Source organism: Muntiacus reevesi, chromosome 1 (genome assembly GCF_963930625.1).
Source record: "Muntiacus reevesi chromosome 1, mMunRee1.1, whole genome shotgun sequence".
NCBI classification, from domain to species: Eukaryota; Metazoa; Chordata; class Mammalia; order Artiodactyla; family Cervidae; genus Muntiacus; species Muntiacus reevesi.
Genome location: NC_089249.1, coordinates 47401669 through 47423567, shown reverse-complemented (window position 1 = coordinate 47423567; position 21899 = coordinate 47401669). Strand labels below are relative to the sequence as shown.

The following is a 21899-nucleotide window of genomic DNA, read 5'->3' as shown; positions in this document are numbered from 1 at the left end:
AGGAGGTTGAAGAGGGCAACTGAGGAGTGGAGAAGAGGCAACAGAAGATGAGAGATGTGAGACAGAAATGGATGAGAAGGGATGAGGAGAGATGGAAGGACCAGGCTGAGAAAACTGAGGTGGGATGGGCATTAAGAAAGGTCGAAGATGAAAAAGAAGAGAGGAGATTGGAAGGCCTCTAACTTCCTGCAGATCCTAGACAAGAGCAGGAATGGAGGAACCCAGCCAGGGTCACAAATGTCAGCCTCGGGCAGGGCGGAGGGTGGGCTGCCTTTTCTGCTCTCCCACCCCCTCTCAAGGCCACCCAGAGAACGAAGATGCCAGAGGAGAGGGGAAATCCAGCGAGAAGTGGAAGTAGCTCCCGCCCTCTTCCTCCTCTTTCAGCTTTTGGTTTCTCAAATACCTGCCTGGCCTTTCCATCTGCTTTCCCCCCACCCCATCCCTTAGCAAAATCTCAGGGTTTTTTATTTTTGGGGGGGGGGGTGGTCGCCAGGATCCAGGCCATCCCTCCAGTCCGCCCCCAAAAGCCAGACTCGACGTTCGCAAGCAATAGGTAGGGATTCGGGGAGGTCCCTCCCCGCAGGAACCCCACCCCTTCCCACCTCCGCGCCCCACTCCCTTCTCCGCGACCACAGTCTCTCCATTTCCCCCTCCTGGTCTAGTGCTCCCTCCCGCCTCGCGCGCGCTCCCTCCCCTCGCTTTCATCCTCCTATCCCCACCTCTCCAACCTCCGCTTTCATCCCCCTCCCTTCTCCTCTCCTCCCAGCTCCCGCCTGCCCCACCCCTGGGAAGCCCCTCCCGTCGGGCAGCGCCGCTTTATAAGCGGGTTCCCGGCCCGGGGGCGGCCGCGGCTGGTCGGCGGCAGCTCTGCGGGTGCGGGGGCGGCGAGCCGAGGACCAAGCGACCGCGGCCGGAGCGCGCCGGCCACCGCCCGCACCGCCCTTCCGCCCGCCCTCCGGACGGCCGCAGCCCTGCGGGTCTCCGCTCCAGACCCACCCCCGCCCCACCCCGCGCGCCTCTGCCGTCTCTTCCTGAGCCCCAGCTTGCCGAGCGGCCGCCGCTGCCGCTGTCGCCGCCGCCGCCGCCACCGCGCCAGGTTCCGGCCGCGGCCAGCCTCTGCCGTCCAGGGCCCTTCCGTCCAGGCCCCGGGACCCCGACTCCCCGCCAGCCCCGGCCCCGGCCCCGGCACCATGTCGGAGAAGAGCGTGGAGGCAGCGGCCGAGTTAAGCGCCAAGGTACGGGCGGGGTCGGCTGCGGCCCGGCACCCGCGCGCTCCCCGGGCTCCGCGCGGTCGTGCGTCCCTGGCCGCCCCCGACGGCCTCACACTGCTGCCCTGGCGCGGGGTCCCCGCGGACCCCACTCCGCCCTCCCCCCGCGCCCCAGCCTGGCGCTGCCTGCCCCGGTCCGCGCGGCTCGCGCCAGCGCCCTCTAGCTTCCCGAGCGCCGCGCGCCCGGCTCCCGGCCCGGCCGCTCCGGCCCCGCGCGGTCCCCACCCCTCTCCGGCCCCGGCTCGCGCGCTTCCACCCCGGCCGGTGGCCGTCGGAGCTCTGTGCGTCTCTTCTACCCTGTCCCCTCCCCCGCGTCCCTCTCGCGTTCCCTGTCCCCCGTCTCCCCTTCCAGTCTGACCTCACCTTCCTCTGCTAAGCGGTTTGAGAGCCTCTGGTGTAAACAGGGCTCTCCCGGGAGGCTGCTCCTCGAGGCCCCTCCCCTCGAGGCCCGACCGTCTCTCGCTCCTCTGCTCAGACAGCTACTGCCTCTATTTTTTCCTTCCATCTGTATCAATTCCTTCCTCCACTGGCCTTCAGCTTTTCTAGTCCCCCATAACCGTCCTCCAGCATCTTCCCCCCACACTTAAAGAATCTTGAATTCCTAAATACCAGGAGGGTTGGCACTAGCCCTCGAAAAAGCCGGGGCTGCTTAGCACTGCATGGCATGGCCTCGCGCCGCCCCTGCTCTCATCAGCTCCCTTCCCCGGCCCCATCCCTTCGCCCTTGCCTCTCTTCCAGGCTTCCTCTAATTTCCCTAGGGAACCCGCTGAGTGTCGCTCGGGGAAATTAATTCGGCCAGGGTTTGGGGGCTGGGAGCTCGACCTTGGGCGGGGGTGGCTGCTGAGGAGGTCGCAGAGGTCTCCCGGAGGCCAGGGAAGTGAAAGGGGGAACCAATGAGATTGGAGGCAGTGGGAGAGAGGGGCTCCGTGTGAGCGCTGACAAGGTGTGCCAAGCGGCCCTCCGGTGGCATGTGACTTCACTGAGTAGGTGTCTTTGTGTGTCTGAAATCCAGCGAGTGTGTGGAACTGCCCGTGTCAGTTACATGTGTGCCTGCAGAGACGTAGCTGTTCTGGGGCCCTGTTGCCGCTGTGTGAGTGCCGAGTGGCTCCACTGTGCCCCTGTGCTGCCTCGAGAGTGTGTGCCAGAATGCCCAAACACCGGGCCATGTGTCTCCGGATCGCGTGGGCGCCCCTCTGTGCCGTGCGTGTGAATCAGTGTCAGCCTGTGTCAGTGTGTGTGCCTGTGCTGAGTAAATGAGGCCAGAGAGCTGCTTAGCACAAGACCTAGGTCACATACCCCCCCCCCCCCGAGAAGGGATCATAAAAGGACAGTGACCAGAAGGACATACCCGGGACCAGACAGGGCAGGAGAGGGCCCGGCCCCTTGGACTTTGGCCTCTGGTAGACTCCCTCCCTCCCTGGCACTCACTGACTCTCCCCCACTGCATCAGCCCCATGAGAAACTTGGACCAGAGCTACGCAGATCTGGTGCTGGGACCCCCAGAGAGAAGCCAAGGCTCCCCAGGCCAAGGCCGTAGGGGGAAGCCCACCAGGTAGGAGAAGTGCCATAGTGACCATCTGGCCGAGAAATGAGGACAGCACAGTGGCATGGAGAAACGTAGTTGGAGTGAGAGGAGCCAGTGTTTTGCGTGCCCCATAAAGGGAGAAGGGAATTGAGCGTCCCGCCTGGCCAACCACCCCCACATCAAACCTCTGTCCTACCCCCAACCCTGCTCCAGAAAGGACACACCCTCCCAGGGTGATCCACTCACCCAGAAAACTTCCATCCCCGTGGAATCGGATATACAGAGTTACACACCAATACCAGATCCCATCTGATCATCCAGAGCACCACAGTGCCTGCCAAGGGGTGGGGTGGAGAGAGGACTGGAATCTCAATGGGAAGAGCCGGTGTGGTGACCCCAGAGAGTCGGGACTCTTGTGAGCACCTCTCTCAGCTACATCACATCAAGACAAGACATCAAAGGTGTGCCTGCTGGGGTCTTGAGGAGGAGAGAGGGACCAGTGTGTGGAGGGAGGGGACTCTGGGCAGGTACCTATTCTCACCCGCTTTCCCATCCCACCCACACAGACCTTATGTCTCTTCCTGTACCACGTCCCATAGACTTCCCCTTCCAACATTTCCCTTACTCTACTCCCCCTACATCTCCCAGAAATGGTCACTCCTGCCCTTCTACACACCAGTGCACACACCACACCAGGGTACACAGTGTGCCCATGCGCACACTCCAGGTGGTCGGGAGGAGGAAGCCCCCTGGGCCAGGAGTGGGCAGAGGTGAGAGGGGGCACCGGGAGTTGTCCCCTGGGGGCTCTCCCTATTCCTGTAGTGTTTGGCCAGGTAGGGGACTGAAGATGAGGGGGGCACACAGTCGGAGAGAAACAAAGGCTTTCGAAGCTGAGGGGGAAGCAGGAAGGGATGCCCAGGAGAGAGTCCTCCGGAAAAGGCCCCAGAGGTAGACAAAAGGCAGAGCCAGGCCTGCAGTGGGAGGGGGCAGGCGAAGGAGGGACCTCAAGAGGGGGTGGGGCGTCAGGGCTGCGAGCAGATGGAGGGGGATTTGCTTTGCTGAGCTGAACTCTTCAGCCGGTGAGGCTGGGCAGAGCTTGGTGGGGGTGATGAGCGATTACCTTGACTGCCTTTCCCCTGGCTTCATCACTCTTTCTCCTCTCTTGGGGAAGCGGCCTGGTCTCGGTCCCTTTGCGGCAGCGGCGACCCTGGGACCTCTGCTGCGTCTGAGCCGCCCTGGCCACCTTCTCCATTTTCCACCCTTCTAAACTTACTGGGGCTTCCCTAGTGGCTCGACGGTAAATAATCTAACTGCAATGTGGGAGACCTGGGTTCAACCCCTGAGTCGGGAAGCTCCCTGGGAGAAGGGAATGGCAACCCAACTCCTGTATTCTTGCCTGAAGAATCCCATGGACAGAGGAGCCTGGCGGGCAACAGTCCATGGGGGCGCGAAGAGTCTGACCGGACTGAGCAACGTAAAACACAAGCTCACGGCAGAGGGAGAAGCGCAGCTGGAGGGAATTAAGGGCAGCAGATCGTGTATGGTCAGAGGAAGGTGACCTCTTTCTCTCTTGTAGGACCTGAAGGAGAAGAAAGAGAAGGTGGAGGAGAAGGCAGGCCGGAAAGAGCGAAAGAAAGAAGTGGTGGAGGTGCGCAGGGGTCACCTGCCCACTGGGCCCCCAGCCACGTTCCCCCGGGGCCCGCCTATCCGTGACCCCGCCCACCAAGTCGCCCCGCCCTCGGCCCCGCCCAGGCCCCTTGCCATTGGCGGGGACGGTGGGTGGAGGCACTGGGCTAGCCTGACACCTCCCTCTCCCGATCACCGCAGGAGGAGGAGAACGGCGCGGAGGAGGAGGAAGAAGAAACTGCCGAGGACGGCGAGGAGGAGGATGAAGGGGACGAGGAAGGTGGGGAGGGGCGGGGAACCGCCAGGGTGGGTTTGAAGAACTAAAAGCAGGGCTGAGGGCCGCCACAGGGGGTCTCTGCTGGAGCTTCCAGCCCTTCCCCCAATGACCCATTTCTGGCTCCTCAGATGAGGAAGAAGAAGAAGATGAGGACGAAGGGCCCGCGCTGAAGAGAGCTGCTGAAGAGGAGGTTTGGGCTGGGTTGTGGGCTTGAGGGGCTGTCAGGGATGCAGCAGGGCCGGGAGCCCTTGGATTTGGACCGAGATGCCGGTGGTGCAGGGGTGCAGGGCGGGGTGGGCTGGAGCAGGATAGGGGGCGGTCCCTCTCCTGGTTGACAGCTACCCCAGCTCTTTCCCTCTCCACAGGATGAAGCGGATCCCAAGCGGCAGAAGACAGAAAATGGGGCGTCGGCATGAGCCCCCTGCCAGTGGGCTGGGGGTGGTGGGAGGCCCCTCAGGGCCCGGAGGTGGGGGTGGGGAGCGCCGCGTGCAACCACTCTTCACCTGGCTCCCTGCTCTGGGCCCCGCGCCAGAGTTGCCGCCCTTTCTCCCCTCAGCCTTCTCATGCCGCACCTCCATCCTCACTGCCATCTTCCACCTCCTTACCTGCTCCATCTGAGCTCCCCAGCTGGTCCCCAATCACCCCCTCCCTCTCCCTCCTGTCTTCCCGCTCTTCCCACAGCCAGCCCCTTCCTCTTTCAATAGCCTCTCCTTCCTAACCTCTGCATCCCAGCCTCACGTCATCCTGCCCTGCCCATCCCTACCCTGCCTGATCCCTGAGTCTTCTCCCTCAGATCCCTTTCTCAGACAGCGCCAGGACGGGGTGGGGCCAGGGTTGGGGCCGAGCCCCACAGCTGCACCCCCTCCCCTCCCCCTTTTTTGTATAATTTAATAAAGAAACGGTCGCGCTTCTGTTTTTAACCTGTCTCCTGCTTTCCCGGGACAGAGAGAGGAGGGTGGCCCCAGGGCACATTCTGTCTGGACCCTTCTCTGAAAAAGCAGCAGTACCTTCCTTCCACCCCCTTGAGAAGATAACTGCTGCACTCCGGGGTGGGCAGGGGGCGCTGTGGCTCTGAGAGCTGACTGCCCTCCTGGTTTTGAGTTCCTGGTGATGCTCCTCCCAGCCATACACACCTCCTGTGCTTTGAGGCCACACCAGGCTAGACACTGCTGAGCCCAGTGGAAAGCTACCAAGCCCTGCTGTGCTGAGCCAGGCACAGAAGTAGCCTCAGAAACAGGAAGACCCGCCCCTGAAGTGGGAGAGGGCAGGCGGCCTAAATCTTGGCCTCCTTGAACATAGAATTGGCTGGCACCGAGGAAGTGAGCTACCTCCTGGTCAAGCCAGAAGAACTCCAGGGCCTCTTGTGGTCCCAGGCCTGCTTGAGTTTTGGCTCCTTAGCCTGGGCGGGGTAGGGAGCATGAGTTCCCCTCTGGCCTTCTCAGGCTTCCTTTCCTAGTTCTGCATCAGTTTTTCCTGAGTTTGAGCTGCAGGATTTCTGCATTTTTTCCTTATCACCCTCTTAGTTCGGAAGCTCTGGATTGGGAGAGCCTGCTGATTACACAGAGGTCTAATCACAGGAGTGTGTGATTCATTGACACCATTCACCCCCAAAAGATGAGAAGACTGGGAATTTCATTGGCGGTCCAGTGGTTAAGACTACAGGCTTCCACTGCTGGGGGTGAGGGTTTGATCCCTACTCAGGGAACTAAGATCCCGCATGCTGCATGGCCAAAAAATAATAACCAAAAAATAAAGATGGAAAGACACGTATAAGTCACCTGGCATCAGGACTACACACACACAACTTTTGTGTCCACACTCCCTGACCTTGGCAAATTGTTTAATCTCTGATCCTGCCTCAGTTTACACATCTGTACAATGGGGGATAAGATTAGATTTCATGAATTACTGTACAAAGTGCCCTGCACTGCAATGCCCAGCACATAATGAAAACACAATAGCTATTCTATCCCCTGTGCTTAGGGTGCCCTTCAGACCTAACATCTTTTAGAGTTCAATAAAGCTAGGGGTCATTTGATGGGTGGGGAGGCAGGTGGACAGGGTAATGAAGTTCTGGGACATTAAGGGATGAGAACCAAGGGAAGGGCTTGCCAAGAAAGTATGAACCTGGAGCCTGGGGAAGCAATTCAAAAATGAGCAAGTGGGTACTTCGAGGCAGAAGTTCCCCGGGGAAAGAGAACAGTCAAGGGTGGGAGAGGGGGAGGAGGCGGTGGGGACACCCAGGACTGAGGAAATAAACAAGGGGAGCGCCACCACAAGGGTGGAGGGTAACGCTGCTGGGAATCAGCCCCCTCAGACTTTCCACTGCGAAGCGAAACCGTGAGCCCTGGGGTGTTGGGGGGGGCAACGGGGAGGGGAAGTGGGGAAGGTGGAGGGAAGGCAGAAGGACAGGGGCCAGGGCCCTGGGAGCACTAGAACAGCCTCCAGCTCAAGACAGCCTCCGTACCTCCACTCTGCCCGCACCCTGCCCTTTCCTGGGGACCCCCACCCCTCCCCTGACCCCTGCCTCAGGCTACCTGATCTGGCTGGCTTTCCTCTAGACACCAGCTTCTGGTTACTGGTTCCTCCCTCTCTCTCTCCAAGCCTCCATCCCTCTTTTTTCTAGATTCTCTTCCTCTGACTCCCTCCTTGCAGAACCTCTCTTTCAAACTTTAGTTCTTCCCCACTTTCCGACCTCTTCCCTTTGGAGGGCTGTGTGGTCCAGGCCTCGGGGAGATGCTGTGCGAGGCTTGGTTCCAGGTCTGGCTGTTTCTGCAACTCCTATGGGCGGCTGCAGGTAAGATGGGGACGACTCTGGGAGGGTTGACCTCTAGACCCATAGCAAAAGTTCAGCAGGGAGCTCTCGGTGACCACACAGATGCCAAGGTCCTTAGATTGGGTGGATCCTCCTATGCCTTCCTCGGGGCCATTTTCAGCCCCCAAAGCCTCTCTTTCATCTCCCCCTTGGCAGGGAAGGGGCAGAAACCCAAGGTCTCCCTTCTGCCCAGTTTCTCCCTCGGAAAACACTGAGGCTCCTTCTCTGCTTTGAAGTCTCTCAGCTCATGGCCCCTCCCCTTGGCCTCTCTTTTCCTCCCCAGTGGAGGCTCCAGAGCCCGGGGCAGAGGTCCCAGTGGTGTGGGCCCAGGAGGGGGCTCCTGCCCAGCTCCCCTGCAGCCCCACAATCCCCCTCCAGGATCTCATCCTTCCGCGGACAAGACAAGTCACTTGGCAGCATGTACCAGAGAGGTATGCACCCCAAACTGCGATGACAGGGACCCCCAGATCCAGCGGTAATGGCTTCTAGATTTAGGTTCTAAAGCCCAAGCCAGCTCTCTGTAAATACAGAGGCGCCCCCTCCATTCCTGCCCCTCCCCCCATCCTCCGCAGACTGCTACCCTCACACCTGTATCCCCAGGCACGGTTGCTTCTCCGGTAGTGGATAGTGCTAGCTCAATCTGAACGAGGGGACAGGACGGTTAGCAGTTCAGAAATCTTCCCTTTTGGTGGGCTCCCTCATCCTCAAGGTCTGGTTGGACTGCTTCTTCCCCTCGGATTTCTCAGTCCCATCTTTCTCTCCCGTCCAGTGGCTCCGCGGCGCCCACCCCCCGGGGTCCCGGGCCCCGCCGCTACACAGTGCTGAGGCTGGCCCCCGGAGGCCTGCGCATTGGCAGGCCGCCCCTGCAGCCCCGCGTGCGGCTGGAAGAAATGGGCCTCCAGCGCGGGGACTTCTCGCTGTGGTTGCGCCCGGCCCGACGCGCCGACGCCGGCGAGTACCACGCCGCCGTGCGCTTAGGGAACCGCGCCCTTGCCTGCAGCCTCCGTCTGCGCGTGGGCCAGGCGGCGGGTAGGTGGAGGCGGGACGCGGGGAGCGAGGCTGGGAGGAGGGCGCCCAGTATCCCGCCGCCCAGGAGGCAGGAAGGGCAGGGCAGAGGCTGCTTGTACTTCTAAGGATGAGCCCCAAGCCCTGCCGGAGAGCTTCCAGCCCAGGAGCGGAAGGGGGTGGCGAGCCTGCCTGCAGGGTGGGAGGTGCCCCCAGACTAGCACGTGTGTGGCGGGGAGGGTTCGGTGAAGAGATCATATCACCCCTTGAGCTTTCCTTCCCCCACCCACAGCTGGAGTGCCAGGGTGGAGGAGGGGAGGCACCCCTTGGAGGGGAGATCGAGGGGCTGGAGTGACTCAATTTAGATACCTGTAACCCAGAGAGTGGGCTTAGGGAGATCCTCAAGCAAGGGCTGAAGAAGGTGAGGGTAGCCCAAGCAAAGTGAATTGGAAGCAGGGGGCGGGGGAAGTAGGCACCGGACTCTTGGGCTAGAATTTGAAGCACCTCCAGGGGCCAGGCTCTGGGCTGGGTAGGTGATCTGGAGGAGGGTTGGGAGGGAGAAGACAAGGAGATCTACAACCAGCTCCTTTTTCCAGGAGCTTCCAGCTTAGCTGACTTGTCCTGTCGGGCAAGCGGGATGATCAACCTTCTTTGTCTTTGTCCAGTGACGGCCAGCCCCCCAGGGCCTCTGTGGACCTCCAGTTGGGTCCTCTTGAACTGCTCCTTCAGCCGCCCTGACCTCCCAGCCTCCGTGCATTGGTTCCGGGGCCCAGGCAGAGTCCCTGTTCAGGAGTCCCCCCATCACCACTTAGTTGGAAACTTCCTCTTCCTGCCCCACGTCAGCTCCTTGGACTCTGGAACCTGGGGCTGCAGTCTCACCTACAGAGATGGCTTCAATGTCTCCATCACGTACAACCTGGCTGTTCTGGGTAACTCCTCCAGTCTGCCTTCACACTTGACCACAACCCCTTCCTGCCCCTTGACACCTTCTGCTGACTTCTGAGCCCCCAGATCAAGTCTCCGGCAGCGGATGACACCTGTGATTACTCTGGGCCTCGCTGTCCCACCCCTTTCTTTTTCCCTTTGTGGCCTTTCCTCGGCTTCTCCCCTTCGAGCTTTTCCCTCGGCCATCCAGCCTCCTTTGCCAGCCTTTGGTCTCCTGCTTGCTGGTCTGCATTTGGGCATTCTTGGCATCCTTTGTTCATTCACCTTGTTCTGCTCCTTAGCACCCTTCAAACTGGACCACTTCCTTCGTGTTTCTGCCCGCCTCCCCCGCAGACCTAGTGCTCCAGCCCATCTGAACTCCTCAGCTTTAACTCGGGGTTCCCTTTTCTCCGCAGACCTGGAGCCCCGAGTCCCTCTGACAGTGTATGCTGGAGCCGGTTCCAAGGTGGAGCTGCCCTGCCGCCTGCCTCTGGGTGTGGGGACCCAGTCTTCTCTCACTGCCACGTGGACACCGCCTGGAGGAGGCCCTGACCTCCTGGTGGCTGGAGACCAGGGCAACTTTACCCTTCGACTAGAGGCTGTGGGTCAGGCCCAGGCCGGGACCTACACCTGCCGCGTCCAACTGCAGGGACGGCAGCTCAGTGCTACTGTCAGTTTGGCAGTCATCACAGGTTAGCAGGTGGGACAAGACAGGAAGGGCAGGTTGGTTGGGCAAAGACTGGGCAAGTCCACCTCATGATGCCAGGCCCCTGGGCACAATTGTGCGGGCTGCCCCCTTGACCTTTTCTTTTCTCACCCCCATATAATGAACAGAAACTGAAAATCTCCCCTGAGTCACTGGATGAATGTTCCACTCTTCTGTAAGGGACTCCCCGGCTCTGAATTGGGGGGAGGGTCAGAGAACTTAGAAGGAGAGGTCACAAAGTTTGAATGGTTCCAAAGAGGTGGAATATTTATTTTCAGAATCCTTGCCCACTTTGGAGCCAGGGATTGAGTTAAAGTTGCAAGAGGCAATCTAGACTGGGGGGAGTTGATAAATCAGTCCCTTAGTCAGCAAATAGGGCTTCCCTGATAGCTCAGTTGGTAAAGAATCCACCTGCAATGCAGGAGACCCAGTTCGATTCCTGAGTCTGGAAGATCTGCTGGAGAAGGGATAGGCTACCCATTCCAGTATTCTTGGACTTCCCTGTGGCTCAGCTGGTAGAGTCTGCCTGCAATGCAGGAGACCTGGGTTTGATCCCTGGGTTGGAAAGATCCCCTGGAGAAGGGAAAAGCTACCCACTTCAGTATTCTGGCCTGGAGAATTCCATGGACTGCAAAGAGTCAGACACAGCTAAACGACTTTCATAGTCAGCAAATATTTACTGAACAAGGACTTTTCAAGACAGTGTAAAACAAACATAGGAGAAAACACCAAACTCAGAAAGTATGTGTTGATCGATCAGCAACTATCACAGCTTGGCCGTGTCTGCAATGCTCATCTGTAGCCACTAAATAGTAGTACCACATAGGTGGCACTAGTAGTAAAGAAGCCGCCTGCCACTGCAGGAGACATAAGAGACGCAGGTTCGATCCCTGGGTCGGGACGATCCCTTGGAGGAGGACCTAGCAACCCACTCCGGTATTCTTGCCAGGAGAATTCCAGGGACAGAGCAGCCTGGTGGGCTGCCGACTATGGGGTCGCACAGAGTCGGAGACGACTGATGCAGCTGAGCAGCAGCAGTCAGTATTCTTGCCTGGAGAATCCAATGGATACAGGAGCTTGGCGGACTACAGTCCGTAGGGTTGCAAAGAGTTGGACACGACTGAAGCATCTTAGCATGTATGTGTGCACATAGTAGGTGCTTAATAATGTATGTTGGTTGAATGAATAAATGAATCTACTAATAAATAACCCATATCTCAAAGACCAGGGCTGAATTTCCACTTGTTTTCCACATATCTCTACCTAGACATGGTATCCACACTCAGCCTCACTCTGAACCCCATCTTTTCCTTATACCCAGTCCTCCTGCTAAGTCACTTCTGCATCAGTAACTCCAGTTGTGTTCTACTCATCCTGAAACCTGGCCTCCTTCCGCATCAGTTGCCACAGTCTACCAGTTCTTTCTGTCCAAGGTTGTCTTCTTTTTTATTATTATGAATTTTAAAAATATCTACTCACGTCATTGTGGGGTGTGGGGTCTTCGCTGTGGCATGCTAGCTTCTCTCTAGTTATAGCATCAGAGTTCAGTAGTTGTAGTGCAAAGGCTTAGTTGCCATGTGGGATCTTAGTTCCCCGACCAGGGATCGAACCTGTGTCCCCTGCATTGGAAGGACGATTCTTAACCACCGGACCACAGGGAGAAATACTGTTGTCTGTGTTTTACAGAGAAGGAACTTTCTCAAAGTTACACAGCTGGGAAGAGCCAGGATGGGGCTAAACTTGGGTATCTATGCCATCAAGTCTTCAGGGGCCTGTACACCACAGTCAGCTCAAGGTCCTTCATCAGTTCTCTCCTCCTACCCCCATCCCTCACCACATGGCTTCCAGGTGCTCTCTCTAGACCTAGGGATCGAACCCAGGTCTCCTGCATTGCAGGTGGATTCTTTCCCATCTGAGCCACCAGGGAAGTCCCATCTCTAGATCAGCTGGTCTGCTCTTTAGACATTCAGAAATGGGAATAGGGTTCATTTAGGGGACACAAATGGAAGTTATAGCGTGGAGGCAGAAAAAGTGCAAAGTCTTCTGGGGACCAACTCACATGGCTGATATTGGGGGTTCCGAGTCTTTGAGTAAAAGTCATGAAAAAGAATCTGAAAAGGTACCTGTTTATGTGATCCCTCTGGGCCAGTTTGAGTTTGAACATTCCCCCGAGGCAGTAGGGAGCCTGGAAAGTTTGGGGGTAGCAGAGTGACCTGACCAGAGCTTTGTCTTGAGATTAATTTGGTCTTGACTCCTATCTCCTCCCCTCAAGTTCACCCAGTCAGAGCCCGGGTGAATCAAGACTTGGGCGGAACCTATGCTTTCAAGGAAGGGGGTCAGGTCCCCCAAAGATCTCTTCCCTCTATTTTTTCAGTCACTCCCAAGCCCTACGGATCATCTGGCAGCCTGAGAAAACCCTTCTGTGAGGTGACTCCGGCATCCGGACAAGAGCACTTTGTGTGGAGCCCCGTGGACGAGCGGTCTCAGAGGAGTTCCCCAGGCCCCTGGCTGCTGACACCGGACACCAGACGCCTCTCTCAGCCCTGGCAGTGCCGTCTGTACCAGGGGCAGAGGCTTCTCGGGACCGCAGTGTACCTCACAGAGCTGTCTCATCCAGGTCTGAGACCCCACAGCGCCACAGCCCCGACTCCAGACCAGCCCCCTCCATCCCACTTCCAGACCAACCCGCACCCCCACTCTTCCCTTTGCAACCAGGGAGCTGACTACCAGCCCCTGTCAAGGCCCGACCCACTTCCACCACAAATTAGCTGAGTGACCCTGGACACGTCTCTTAAACTCTCTGGGTTTCATTGTCTGTAAAATATAGGAGTGTGGCTAGACGTTCCTCCAGCCAAGACCCCGTGTGTGTGTGTGTGTGTGTGTGTTCCAATCCTGTCCTCTCTCCGTAGGTGCCCAGCGCTCCGAGAGAGCCCTGGGGGCAGGAAGAACAGGTCACCTCCCTCTCCTCATCCTTGGTCTTCTCTTCCTGCTTCTGTTGGTGACTGGAGCCTTTAGCTTTCACCTTTGGAGAAGACGGGTGAGCCGGGAACCCCCCTCTCCAGTCCTCAGCATGCTGTCTGGCACCCCTTCCTCAGGAAGATGAGCAAAGCGGACCCTGAACTTGCCTCAGAGTCCCTCTTCATGAGGCTCTGCTCTCCAGGGATGCCTTGTGCCTGAAGGACCAAAGGAAGGTTCACGGTGGGGTGGGGAGTGGCTGAGAGGCCTGGGACCAGATGGGCAGGGCGGGGGCTGGGAAGAATAGTTTATTCCTTTTCCCTTCCTCCTCCTACCCTCCATGTCTTCTTCCCGCAGTGGCGACCCAGAAGATTCTCTGCCTTAGAGCATGGGACTCACCCCTCTCAGGCTTCGAACAAGACAGGGGAGCTGGAGCCGGAGCTGGAGCCAGAACCAGACCCGGAGGTAGAACCGGAACCGGAACCCGAGCCGGAGTCTCAGCCACAGCTGCAGCCAGAGCAACCCTGACCTGCAGCAGTCAGCCACCCGCATCTCTGCAGCTCAATCCAAATAAACTCCCCGTCAGCAGCAAGCCTGAGTGTGGCCCCTTCTTGCCTAGGGGATGTTCTGTCTCTGCCCAGCCTCTGGGCTCCCTTCTCACACCGGCCTTCTGACCTACTTTCCCCAGCCAGGCTCACATCTTCCCCTTTTCAGTTCCTGGTTTCTTGAAGATTCTCTCTTCCTGGTCTCTCTCTCTCTCTCTCTGTCTTGCTCTTTCTGTCTCCTGGGTACTCCTTTTCCTGAACGTCCTCACTCCTCCAGCCTATTCCTCCGTCCTTCCGCTCATGTTGTGCTGGCTGTCCTGGTTTCCTTTATATTTTGCTCTTTTGGCCCCCCCACGCATGCCTGACCCCCAGCACTGTCCTTGGCCCTCTGGCGGCAGCACACACACACACACACACACACACACACACACACACACACTCTCTTGGAGCAGCCCTGCCGGTCGGAGTCCTCTCCGAGAGGGGGGCTCCCTCAACCTTTCTGGGTGGCAGCCTCCACCCCACCCCCATGTTCCGCAGCCACGGGACCGGTCTGGTCTCAGGCATGAGAACACACTGCCACCCAGCGGTCGCTGTGTGTCACACACCACCGGAGGTCACAGAGCCAGGGCAGATGAGCAGTGCAGGGACCCGGGACCAGGGGCCTCAGCAGCCGGTGGGCTGGCTCTGTCTCTGTGGCGGCACTGTCCATGGCCTGCACACACGCGTCACCTGGCAGCTGTCTCCTGCCTTGTGTACCCTCAGGACACATCACCGGGGCCCCAGGGGAGGCCTGGGACCAAGTCCCCAAGTGGGGAAGAAAAGCAGACACTGGCTGCTGCTGAAGCTTCAGAGGTCAGGACACCCGGCTTCTGATCCTGGATGAGCTGATGGGACCAGAGCTAGTCTCTGAGTCTCAGTTTCTTCACCTATTAAATGGGCTGATGACTCACCCAAACGGGTTGTTGCAAACATCAGATGATCCAAGGGCCAAGCATCCACTTGTGAAGGAGGAGACCAGCAAGCCTGCCTGTCTGCCTCCCTCTGTCTGTCTGTCTGTCTGTCCAAGAGGGAAATGTTCCTCTGGGGCTTGAGAGACAGTGCTTTAGCAGAGCACAAACACACACACACACACACACACACACACACACACACACACACCCAGAGGGACCCAACTTCCGCCTACAGTGTGTGGGCACCTAGCCTGGATTCAGGTTGAAGGGTCTGTCACCCCGGCTGAAGGAGAAACACAGGGCAAGTGGGCAGGAGCAGTTGTGCAGCGGTGCACGGACGTGGGTTGTTGCGAAGGGACAGCCTGCTGCTGTCCCCTGCCCCCACGCCCGGCCACTTCCCGACCAGCTGTGCCCTGCTCAGTGACACAGACACTGCTGCCCACGCAGCTGAAAACCTGCCCTGTGGAGGCACAATGGTCAGAGACTTGGGGACAGAACCGGGAGAGGGGCCTCTTCATGGCTGCAGAGCCCTGGTGGGGAGGGGCATTGGTTTGAGGGCACCTGAGGTCCCCAACCTGAGGATGGTGGTGACCCTTGTCGTGTCACAGGCAGAAGTGCACAAAAGAGGCTCTGGGCTTGCCAGGGATGGTGGCACCGTAAGGAGAGGCCCGAAGTCTCTTTGAGCATCCTGTCAAGCACCATCCCCACCCCTTGCTGGGGGGCTGCCAGGAGATCCAAGACTCACTCTCTGGGCAGGTTTTAAAGGGGCAAGGGTTTCCTGGAAAGTTCTGTGGGTGGCATTTTCCTCTCTATGGGGTGACACCGTCTTGCCCTTTGGGCTTCTGAGAGGAGTCACTGCGGATTCACGGGCTCCGTGCAGGGACTTCCCCGAGCTCCTGCACAAAGGGGACAGGGAGGGGACAAGAGGCCACCTGCTCCTCCACCCACTGAGGAAGAGAAGAGCAGAGGGAGGAAGGAAGAGCAGCCAGGGGGTGGGGGCAGGGGACGGCAGCTCTGATTTGATTAATTCTCGCCCCCCACTGTCTCTGTGGGGTCTCTCCTAGGGGGTCTCACATTCCTCCTCCTGCCCCTCTGGCCCCCAGCCCCACTCCCCATCCAGCAAGATAAGCTTGGACACTTTTTGTGTCCTCTTAGGGCCTTCCAGGGAGCCAGGCAAATCCACCCTGTATTAGCAAGTTTATCTTCAAACCGATGTTCCAGGTTGGAGGAAGGAGAAGGGGCGACCAGGAGGCAGGGAGCCCATGGGGGCCGTGAGGGGAATCAGCTTAGGTCCTTGTTAAAAAGGAAGGGGGGGAGTTCCCCAGTGACCTAGTGATTAGGATTCCAGGGTTTCACTGCCGGAGTGGGGGTTCAAGCCCTGGTCGGGGAACTGAGATCCCAGAAACTGCATGACACAGCCAAAAAAAAGAAGGAAGGGAGTGTATTAGTTGTCTATTGCCGTGTCACAAGGGTTTCAGAGGTAAAGAATCCGCCTGCAATGCAGGAGTTGCAGGAGATGCAGTTTCCATTCCTCGGTTGGGAAGATCCCCTGGAGGAGGGCATGGTAACCCACTCCAGTACTCTTGCCTGGAGAATCCCATGGACAGAGGAGCCTGGCGGGATACAGTCCATAGCATTGCAAAGAGTTGGACACAACTGAAGCAACTTAGCACGCACACCCTAGAGTCAGTGCTCTGCAATAAGAGAAGCTACTGCCGTGAGAAGCCTGTGCACTGCAATTAGACAGTAGCCCTGGCTCTCCGAAATTAGAGAAAAGCCATGCAGCAACGAAGACCCAGCAGAGCCACAAATAAATTAAGAAAAAAATTTTTTTAAATGGTCCACATGAAAAAAAAAAAAATCTTAAAAACAATAAGGAGGCAGGAATGGTAGGGGCTGTCTTGCTGCCATGCCGGTGGGGAACAGTGCCTGAAGGAGAAATAGGCCAAGACGGGGAAGAGGCCTCTCTGAGTTCCCCACCCCGAGTCCTGCAGGGACCTGACGGCCTCCTCCAGGTCTGCCATCCAGACTTCTGGAGGCCAAACGAGGTCCAGGGCTTGGCCAACTCAAATGTGTCAGCCGAGAGGCCACCCGGGGCTCCTTCAGGTCTGCCAGAATGTTCCCCACCCTGACCTGGTCATCTCATCTCCTCCGGACAGGACAGTCCCAGAAAGTTCTCTGCCCCATCTATCTCACCAGCCAGAGGTATTGGGGTTCAGATGCACACAAAGGAGGTGCCTTAGGTTTCCCTGCGAGGCCCCACCCCCATGACAGGGCTCGGCTTTTGAAGAGAGGGAGGTTGGGGTGGGGGCTGGGCTCTGTCTGCTCCACTCTGCGGCTGACAGTTTCTTCAGGGCCTGCAGCTGCCAGCTGGCTGGGCCCAGGCTGGGCTCAGAAATGTGCCTGCTCACACCGCCTGTGGGGCTGTGGGGCGGGAGGCCTGGGAGCCACCCTCCCAGAGTTGCATAAAGTCGGGAGGAATGTGGCCGGGGCGGAGGTGGCTCAGCCTTGCCAGACTCTGCCTCCCCAGGAACAGCTTCGGTGGTGACCCCTCCCCACCTCCCCCCAGTGCCCAGCCCCCAGCCCTGCCCCACCGCCTTGCAGAGGTTGGGAGTGCAGCTGCAGGGTAACTGGTGAGGAGGTCACCGCAGGACTGCACCTGGGACTTCCGACCCGGGCTCCGAGAGCCGCCCTACCCCAGCACTCTGTCAGCAGCCTGGCCTCCATGTCTTACTCCCCTGCTCTGACTTGGCCTTCCCTACCTCTTGGAGGGAGGCAAAACACACACAGTAAAAATAGCTTCGTATCAGGAACTGTATCAGGAGATTTCTGGAAATCCCCATGCTCCATTCCAACAGTCATGTGAGGGGGCAGAGAGCTTAACTGTGGCTTCTTCTGTAGAGTGAGGATAGTCGCATTTGCTGAAAAGATCCAGCGTGTGCTAAGAAATGTGAAAGAGCTGTGAAAAAGGAAAATCTCTCTCTAGGTGTGAGGGATCCTGGTAAGGTTGCCTCAGAAGCCCCGGATGACCTGATGACCTCACACCCCCTCCACTCCCTTGGCCTCATCCTGGCCTTTTTTCTTTCTTTCTTTTTAAATATTTATTTGTTTATTTATTTGGCTGCGCTGGGTCTTTAGCTGTGGCACTTGAGATCTTCAATCATCACTGTGGCATCCAGGATCTTTAGTTTAGCATAAGGGGTCTAGTTCCCTGACCAGGGATCAAACCTGGGCGCCTTGCACTGGGAGCAAGGAGTCTTAAGCCACTGGACAACCTTTCTTTTTTCAATTGAAGTATTGTTGATTTACAATACTATATTCATCTCAACAGCATTGTGATGCAATATTTTTATAGATTATACTTCATTTAAAGTTATTACAACCTACTGTATAGCCCAGGGCACACTACTTAGTACCCTGTGATGACCTAAATAGGAAGGAAATTCAAAAAAGAGGCAATATATGTATATGTGTGGGTTCGATCCCTAATCAGGAAGATCCTCTGGAGGAGAGCATGGCAATCAACTCCAGCATTCTTTCCTGGAGAATCCCATGGCCAGAGGAGCCTGGTGGGCTACAATCCATGGGGTAGCATAGAGTCACACAGAGTCGGACACAACTAAAGTGACTTAGCATGCATGCATGAGTGTATAGATATAGCTGATTCACTTTACTGTATAGTAGAAACTAACAACATTGTAAAGCAACTATACTCCAATAAAAAATAATTTTAAAAAAAGTTATTACAAAATGTTGGCTATATTTTCCTGTGCTGTATGATATGTTCTTGTTCCTTATTTATTTTATACATAGTAGCTTGTGTCTTTTAACCCCATATCCCTATCTTGGAGGCCTCCCCCATTCTGCACTTTCTTACTGCAGAGGAGAGCCAGTAGGGTGAGGAGGGTACCATCCAGGGAGGTAAGTTCAAATCCATCAGCTGTGATTACTAGCTTTGTGACTGCAGTTCCCTGGTGGCTCAGCAGTAAAGAAACTACCTGCAACGCAGGAGACACTGGAGACCTGGGTTTGATACTTGAGTCAGGAAGATCCCTTGGAGGAGGAAGTGGCAACCCATTCCAGTAGTCTTGCAAGGAAAATCCCAAGGACAGAAGAGCCTGGCGGGCTACAGTCCATGGGGTCGGACATGACTGAGCGACTGGGCATGAGCAAGTCTCTTAAAATTTTCAAGCCTCGGTTTCCTTATCTGTATGGTCTGGAAAATAATACTTATGCCCGATCACTGATATAACAGTTAAATAAAATACACAACTATGGAAATGTCCTAAATATTCAATACATTTAGAAAAAACTTGCTGTCTCTTCTCCTTTTCTTTTCCTGTTTGAAAACCCCAAGGATCAATGCCTCAAGAGCCAGATTTTTAGGCATCACTTCCTGGGAATGCATCTTCACAGGCAGTCACGGGCCACAGACCAAGAGCTGGGTGGCATCACACAATCTGTCTGGTCCATTGGTTGCAAACTGGTGGGCCTTGAGCTCCATCCAGCCCTTAGAAGGCTTTGGGTGATTTATTCAGTGTTAGAACAAAACATAAAATTAGTTGCCAACATCAAAATGAGGAGATATTACATAAATGTCTGGTTTTCCACCTTCTCTTGAAATTCTGGCAGAGGCTGGAGACTCTGGGATCACATTCCAGCAGAACCTCCACTGTCAGCTCAGCTGGAGCTGCACGGTTAGTGGCTGCCCTCATTAGCTAAGACAGGGCCTCTGCTTACCTCGGTCCTCACCCCTCTCTGCTGTTACTATCAGCCTGCTCTTCTCAGCTATAATGCCAGCAGGCTCCGACAGACCTTTAAGTCTGTGACCCTTATTTCAGCCCCTCTGCATTCATTCAGAAAGTATTCAACAGTCCAGGGCTGGGGGGAGGGGGAAGCAGAGAGTTAGGTTTAAGGGGGACAATTTCAGTAGGGGGAGATAAGAAAGTTTTGGAGATGGATGCCAGTGATGGTTGTATAACAGCATGAAGGTTTTTAATGCCCACAGAAGTGAACACGTAAAAATGGTTAAAATGGTAAACTTAATGGGATGTGTATTTACCCTCATAAATTTAATATTGATCAATATCAATAAAATTTAATATCTAAGAAAGTATTCAAAGGACATTCCCTGGTGGTTCAGTGGTTAGGACTCCATGCAGGGGATATAGGTCTGATTCCTGGCCAGGGAACTAAGACTCCACATGATGTGTGGAGTGGCAACAAAAGAGAAAAAAAAAAAAAATATATATATATATATATATATATATATATGTATATATATATATTCGACAAGAATTAACAGTCTACCAGGCCCAAGACACTGTGCTGGGTGCTAAGACAGACAAGGTCCTCCTGCAGCCCCTGAAATGAACTGAAATGAAATGAAGTGAAAGTCACTCAGTCGTGTCTGACTCTGCAACCCCATGGACTGTAGCCCGCCAGGCTCCTCTGTCTGTGGAATTCTACAGGCAAGAATACTGGAGTGGGTTGCCATGTCCTTCTCCAGGGGATCTTCCCCACCCAGGGACTGAATCCAGGGATTGAACCTGGGTCTCCTGCATTGCAGGCATCTTTACCATCTGAGCCACCAGGGATGAAGCTGGTGCAACAGATACTAAACAAGAATTTCATAATTATTTCACTTGGACAGTTGCTTCCATGGGAGAAGTTACACAGTGTTCTGGGAGATCTTACCATAAGGGGACCTTCATTCAGCTGGGGCACCTTGGCATCCTTCTCAGACTATGAGGAGGGGTCATGTGGAGGATGAGGGTGTGGAGCAAGATACAAACAGCTGATCCTGCTGCTGGAGTCAGTTTGCTGCTCGCCACCCCTACCCCACACCTCTGGATCAGCCACCTCCAGGCTTCTTTCAGAGGAGAAATTAATTTCAGCCTTATTTTGGCCTCTGTTGTACTGCATTTTCTTTCACTTTTACCAGGGCCCACATGGTTACTGGGATATGCTTTCTGGAAGCTTTTCTCAACACCCGCCCCCCACCCCCCACCTCCCGTTGAAATAAAGCTCCCCGGGACTTCTCTGGTGGTCCAGTGGTTAGGAATCTGCCTTCCAGTGAAGGAGTTCTGGGGAACTAGGACCCCACATACTGTAGGGCAACTCCTGAGCCTGTGGGCTCTGGAGTCAGCCCCTGTGCCAAAAGAGCCCACACACTGCATCTAAGACCCGACACAGTCGAATAAATATCTTTTTAAAAAAGAAAGGTTCCCTATGATAAGCTGCCCTAGCACCCTGTGTGTCTCCCTTTATAGCCCTTCTCCAGCTGTGATGGAATTATTAAATACGTAGGGTCCATGCCACAGGCTTGAAAATAATCATGTTTGGTTTATTTAGCATCACATCCCTGGGTTCCTTGGGCTTCCCCTGCGGCTCAGTGGTAAAGAATCCGCCTGCAATGCAGGAGAGGGAGGAGTCGTAGAAGATGCTTGTTTGATCCCTGGGTGGAGAATATCCCTTGGAGGAGGGCATGGCAACCCACTCCAGTATTCTTGCCTGGAGAATCCCATGGACAGAGGACTGGTGGGCTGCAGTCCAAGGGGTCACAAAGAGTCTGACAGGACTGAAGAGACCAAGCACAACAGCATACCCTGGGTGCCAGCAGATGCCTTGGGCTGGTAAACATGGCATGCTTGTTGAATACACAAATGAATGGAGAGAATTGGGACGGGTCAGGGGTCACAATCTGGAATGCTTACTGCGAGGTCATATAAATGAGAGAAGCAGGCAGGCGGTATGTAAGATGGATGTTTGCATTCCTGCCCAAAGGAGGACACCCACACTCCCTTGAGGGACATGCATAGAGCTTGCACTTAACACCTGCACTTACAAACTTATATCCATTAACCTAACGGAGTCATTCAGGGACTTCCCTGGTGGTTCAGTGGCTAAGACTCCTCACTCTCAATGTAGGGGACCCAGATTCCATCCCTGGTCAGGGAACTAGATCCCACGTGAAGCAACTAAGAGTTCGCATGCCTCAGCTGAAGACCCCGAGTGTTGCATCAAAGACTGGCCCAGGCAAATAAAAAAATATTAAAAAAAAAAAAAAAAAGAAAGCCCAGAGTCATTTAGCCATACCCAGCTGCAAAGGAGGCTGGGAAATATAACTTAAATATAACGTAAATCTGGGCAACCATGAGCTTAGCTAAAAATTGAGACTTCTATTACCAGGAAGAAGGAGAAAATAGGTTTGGGGGATAACTAAAGGTCTGTGCAGACAGATAACTAAGACCTGAAGAGTAGATACAAAATTTCCAGATTAGTGGGGTTCCCACTGTGTGAT

General features: G+C 55.8%; 2 protein-coding genes across 2 annotated transcripts; both read left to right on the top strand.

Annotated features, from left to right (window-relative positions):
* The first annotated feature begins 302 nt into the window (after positions 1-302).
* Positions 303-5616, top strand: PTMS (parathymosin). Its single transcript, XM_065942078.1, has 6 exons — positions 303-553; positions 767-1235; positions 4370-4441; positions 4621-4699; positions 4825-4886; positions 5062-5616. The coding sequence occupies exons 1-6, from the start codon at positions 318-320 to the stop codon at positions 5110-5112; spliced, it is 969 nt and encodes a 322-aa protein (XP_065798150.1). The 5' UTR covers positions 303-317; the 3' UTR covers positions 5113-5616.
* Positions 5617-7288: 1672 nt separating this feature from the next.
* Positions 7289-13700, top strand: LAG3 (lymphocyte activating 3). The gene is made up of 8 exons (XM_065923257.1): positions 7289-7493; positions 7795-7942; positions 8281-8540; positions 9182-9445; positions 9857-10132; positions 12521-12763; positions 13056-13183; positions 13459-13700. The coding sequence occupies exons 1-8, from the start codon at positions 7433-7435 to the stop codon at positions 13627-13629; spliced, it is 1551 nt and encodes a 516-aa protein (XP_065779329.1). The 5' UTR covers positions 7289-7432; the 3' UTR covers positions 13630-13700.
* The last annotated feature ends 8199 nt before the right edge of the window (positions 13701-21899 follow it).

Bases quoted from the DNA above. Each gene is read 5' to 3' on its own strand.
- LAG3 (XM_065923257.1), top strand. From the start codon at position 7,433: ATGCTGTGCGAGGCTTGGTTCCAGGTCTGGCTGTTTCTGCAACTCCTA. The intron at 10,133-12,520 runs GTTAGCAGGTGG...CTATTTTTTCAG, and splicing joins CAGTTTGGCAGTCATCACAG to TCACTCCCAAGCCCTACGGA. The intron at 13,184-13,458 runs GTGAGCCGGGAA...TTCTTCCCGCAG, and splicing joins TTCACCTTTGGAGAAGACGG to TGGCGACCCAGAAGATTCTC.
- PTMS (XM_065942078.1), top strand. From the start codon at position 318: ATGCCAGAGGAGAGGGGAAATCCAGCGAGAAGTGGAAGTAGCTCCCGC. The intron at 554-766 runs GTAGGGATTCGG...CTCTCCTCCCAG, and splicing joins TCGACGTTCGCAAGCAATAG to CTCCCGCCTGCCCCACCCCT. The intron at 4,442-4,620 runs GTGCGCAGGGGT...CGATCACCGCAG, and splicing joins GAAAGAAAGAAGTGGTGGAG to GAGGAGGAGAACGGCGCGGA.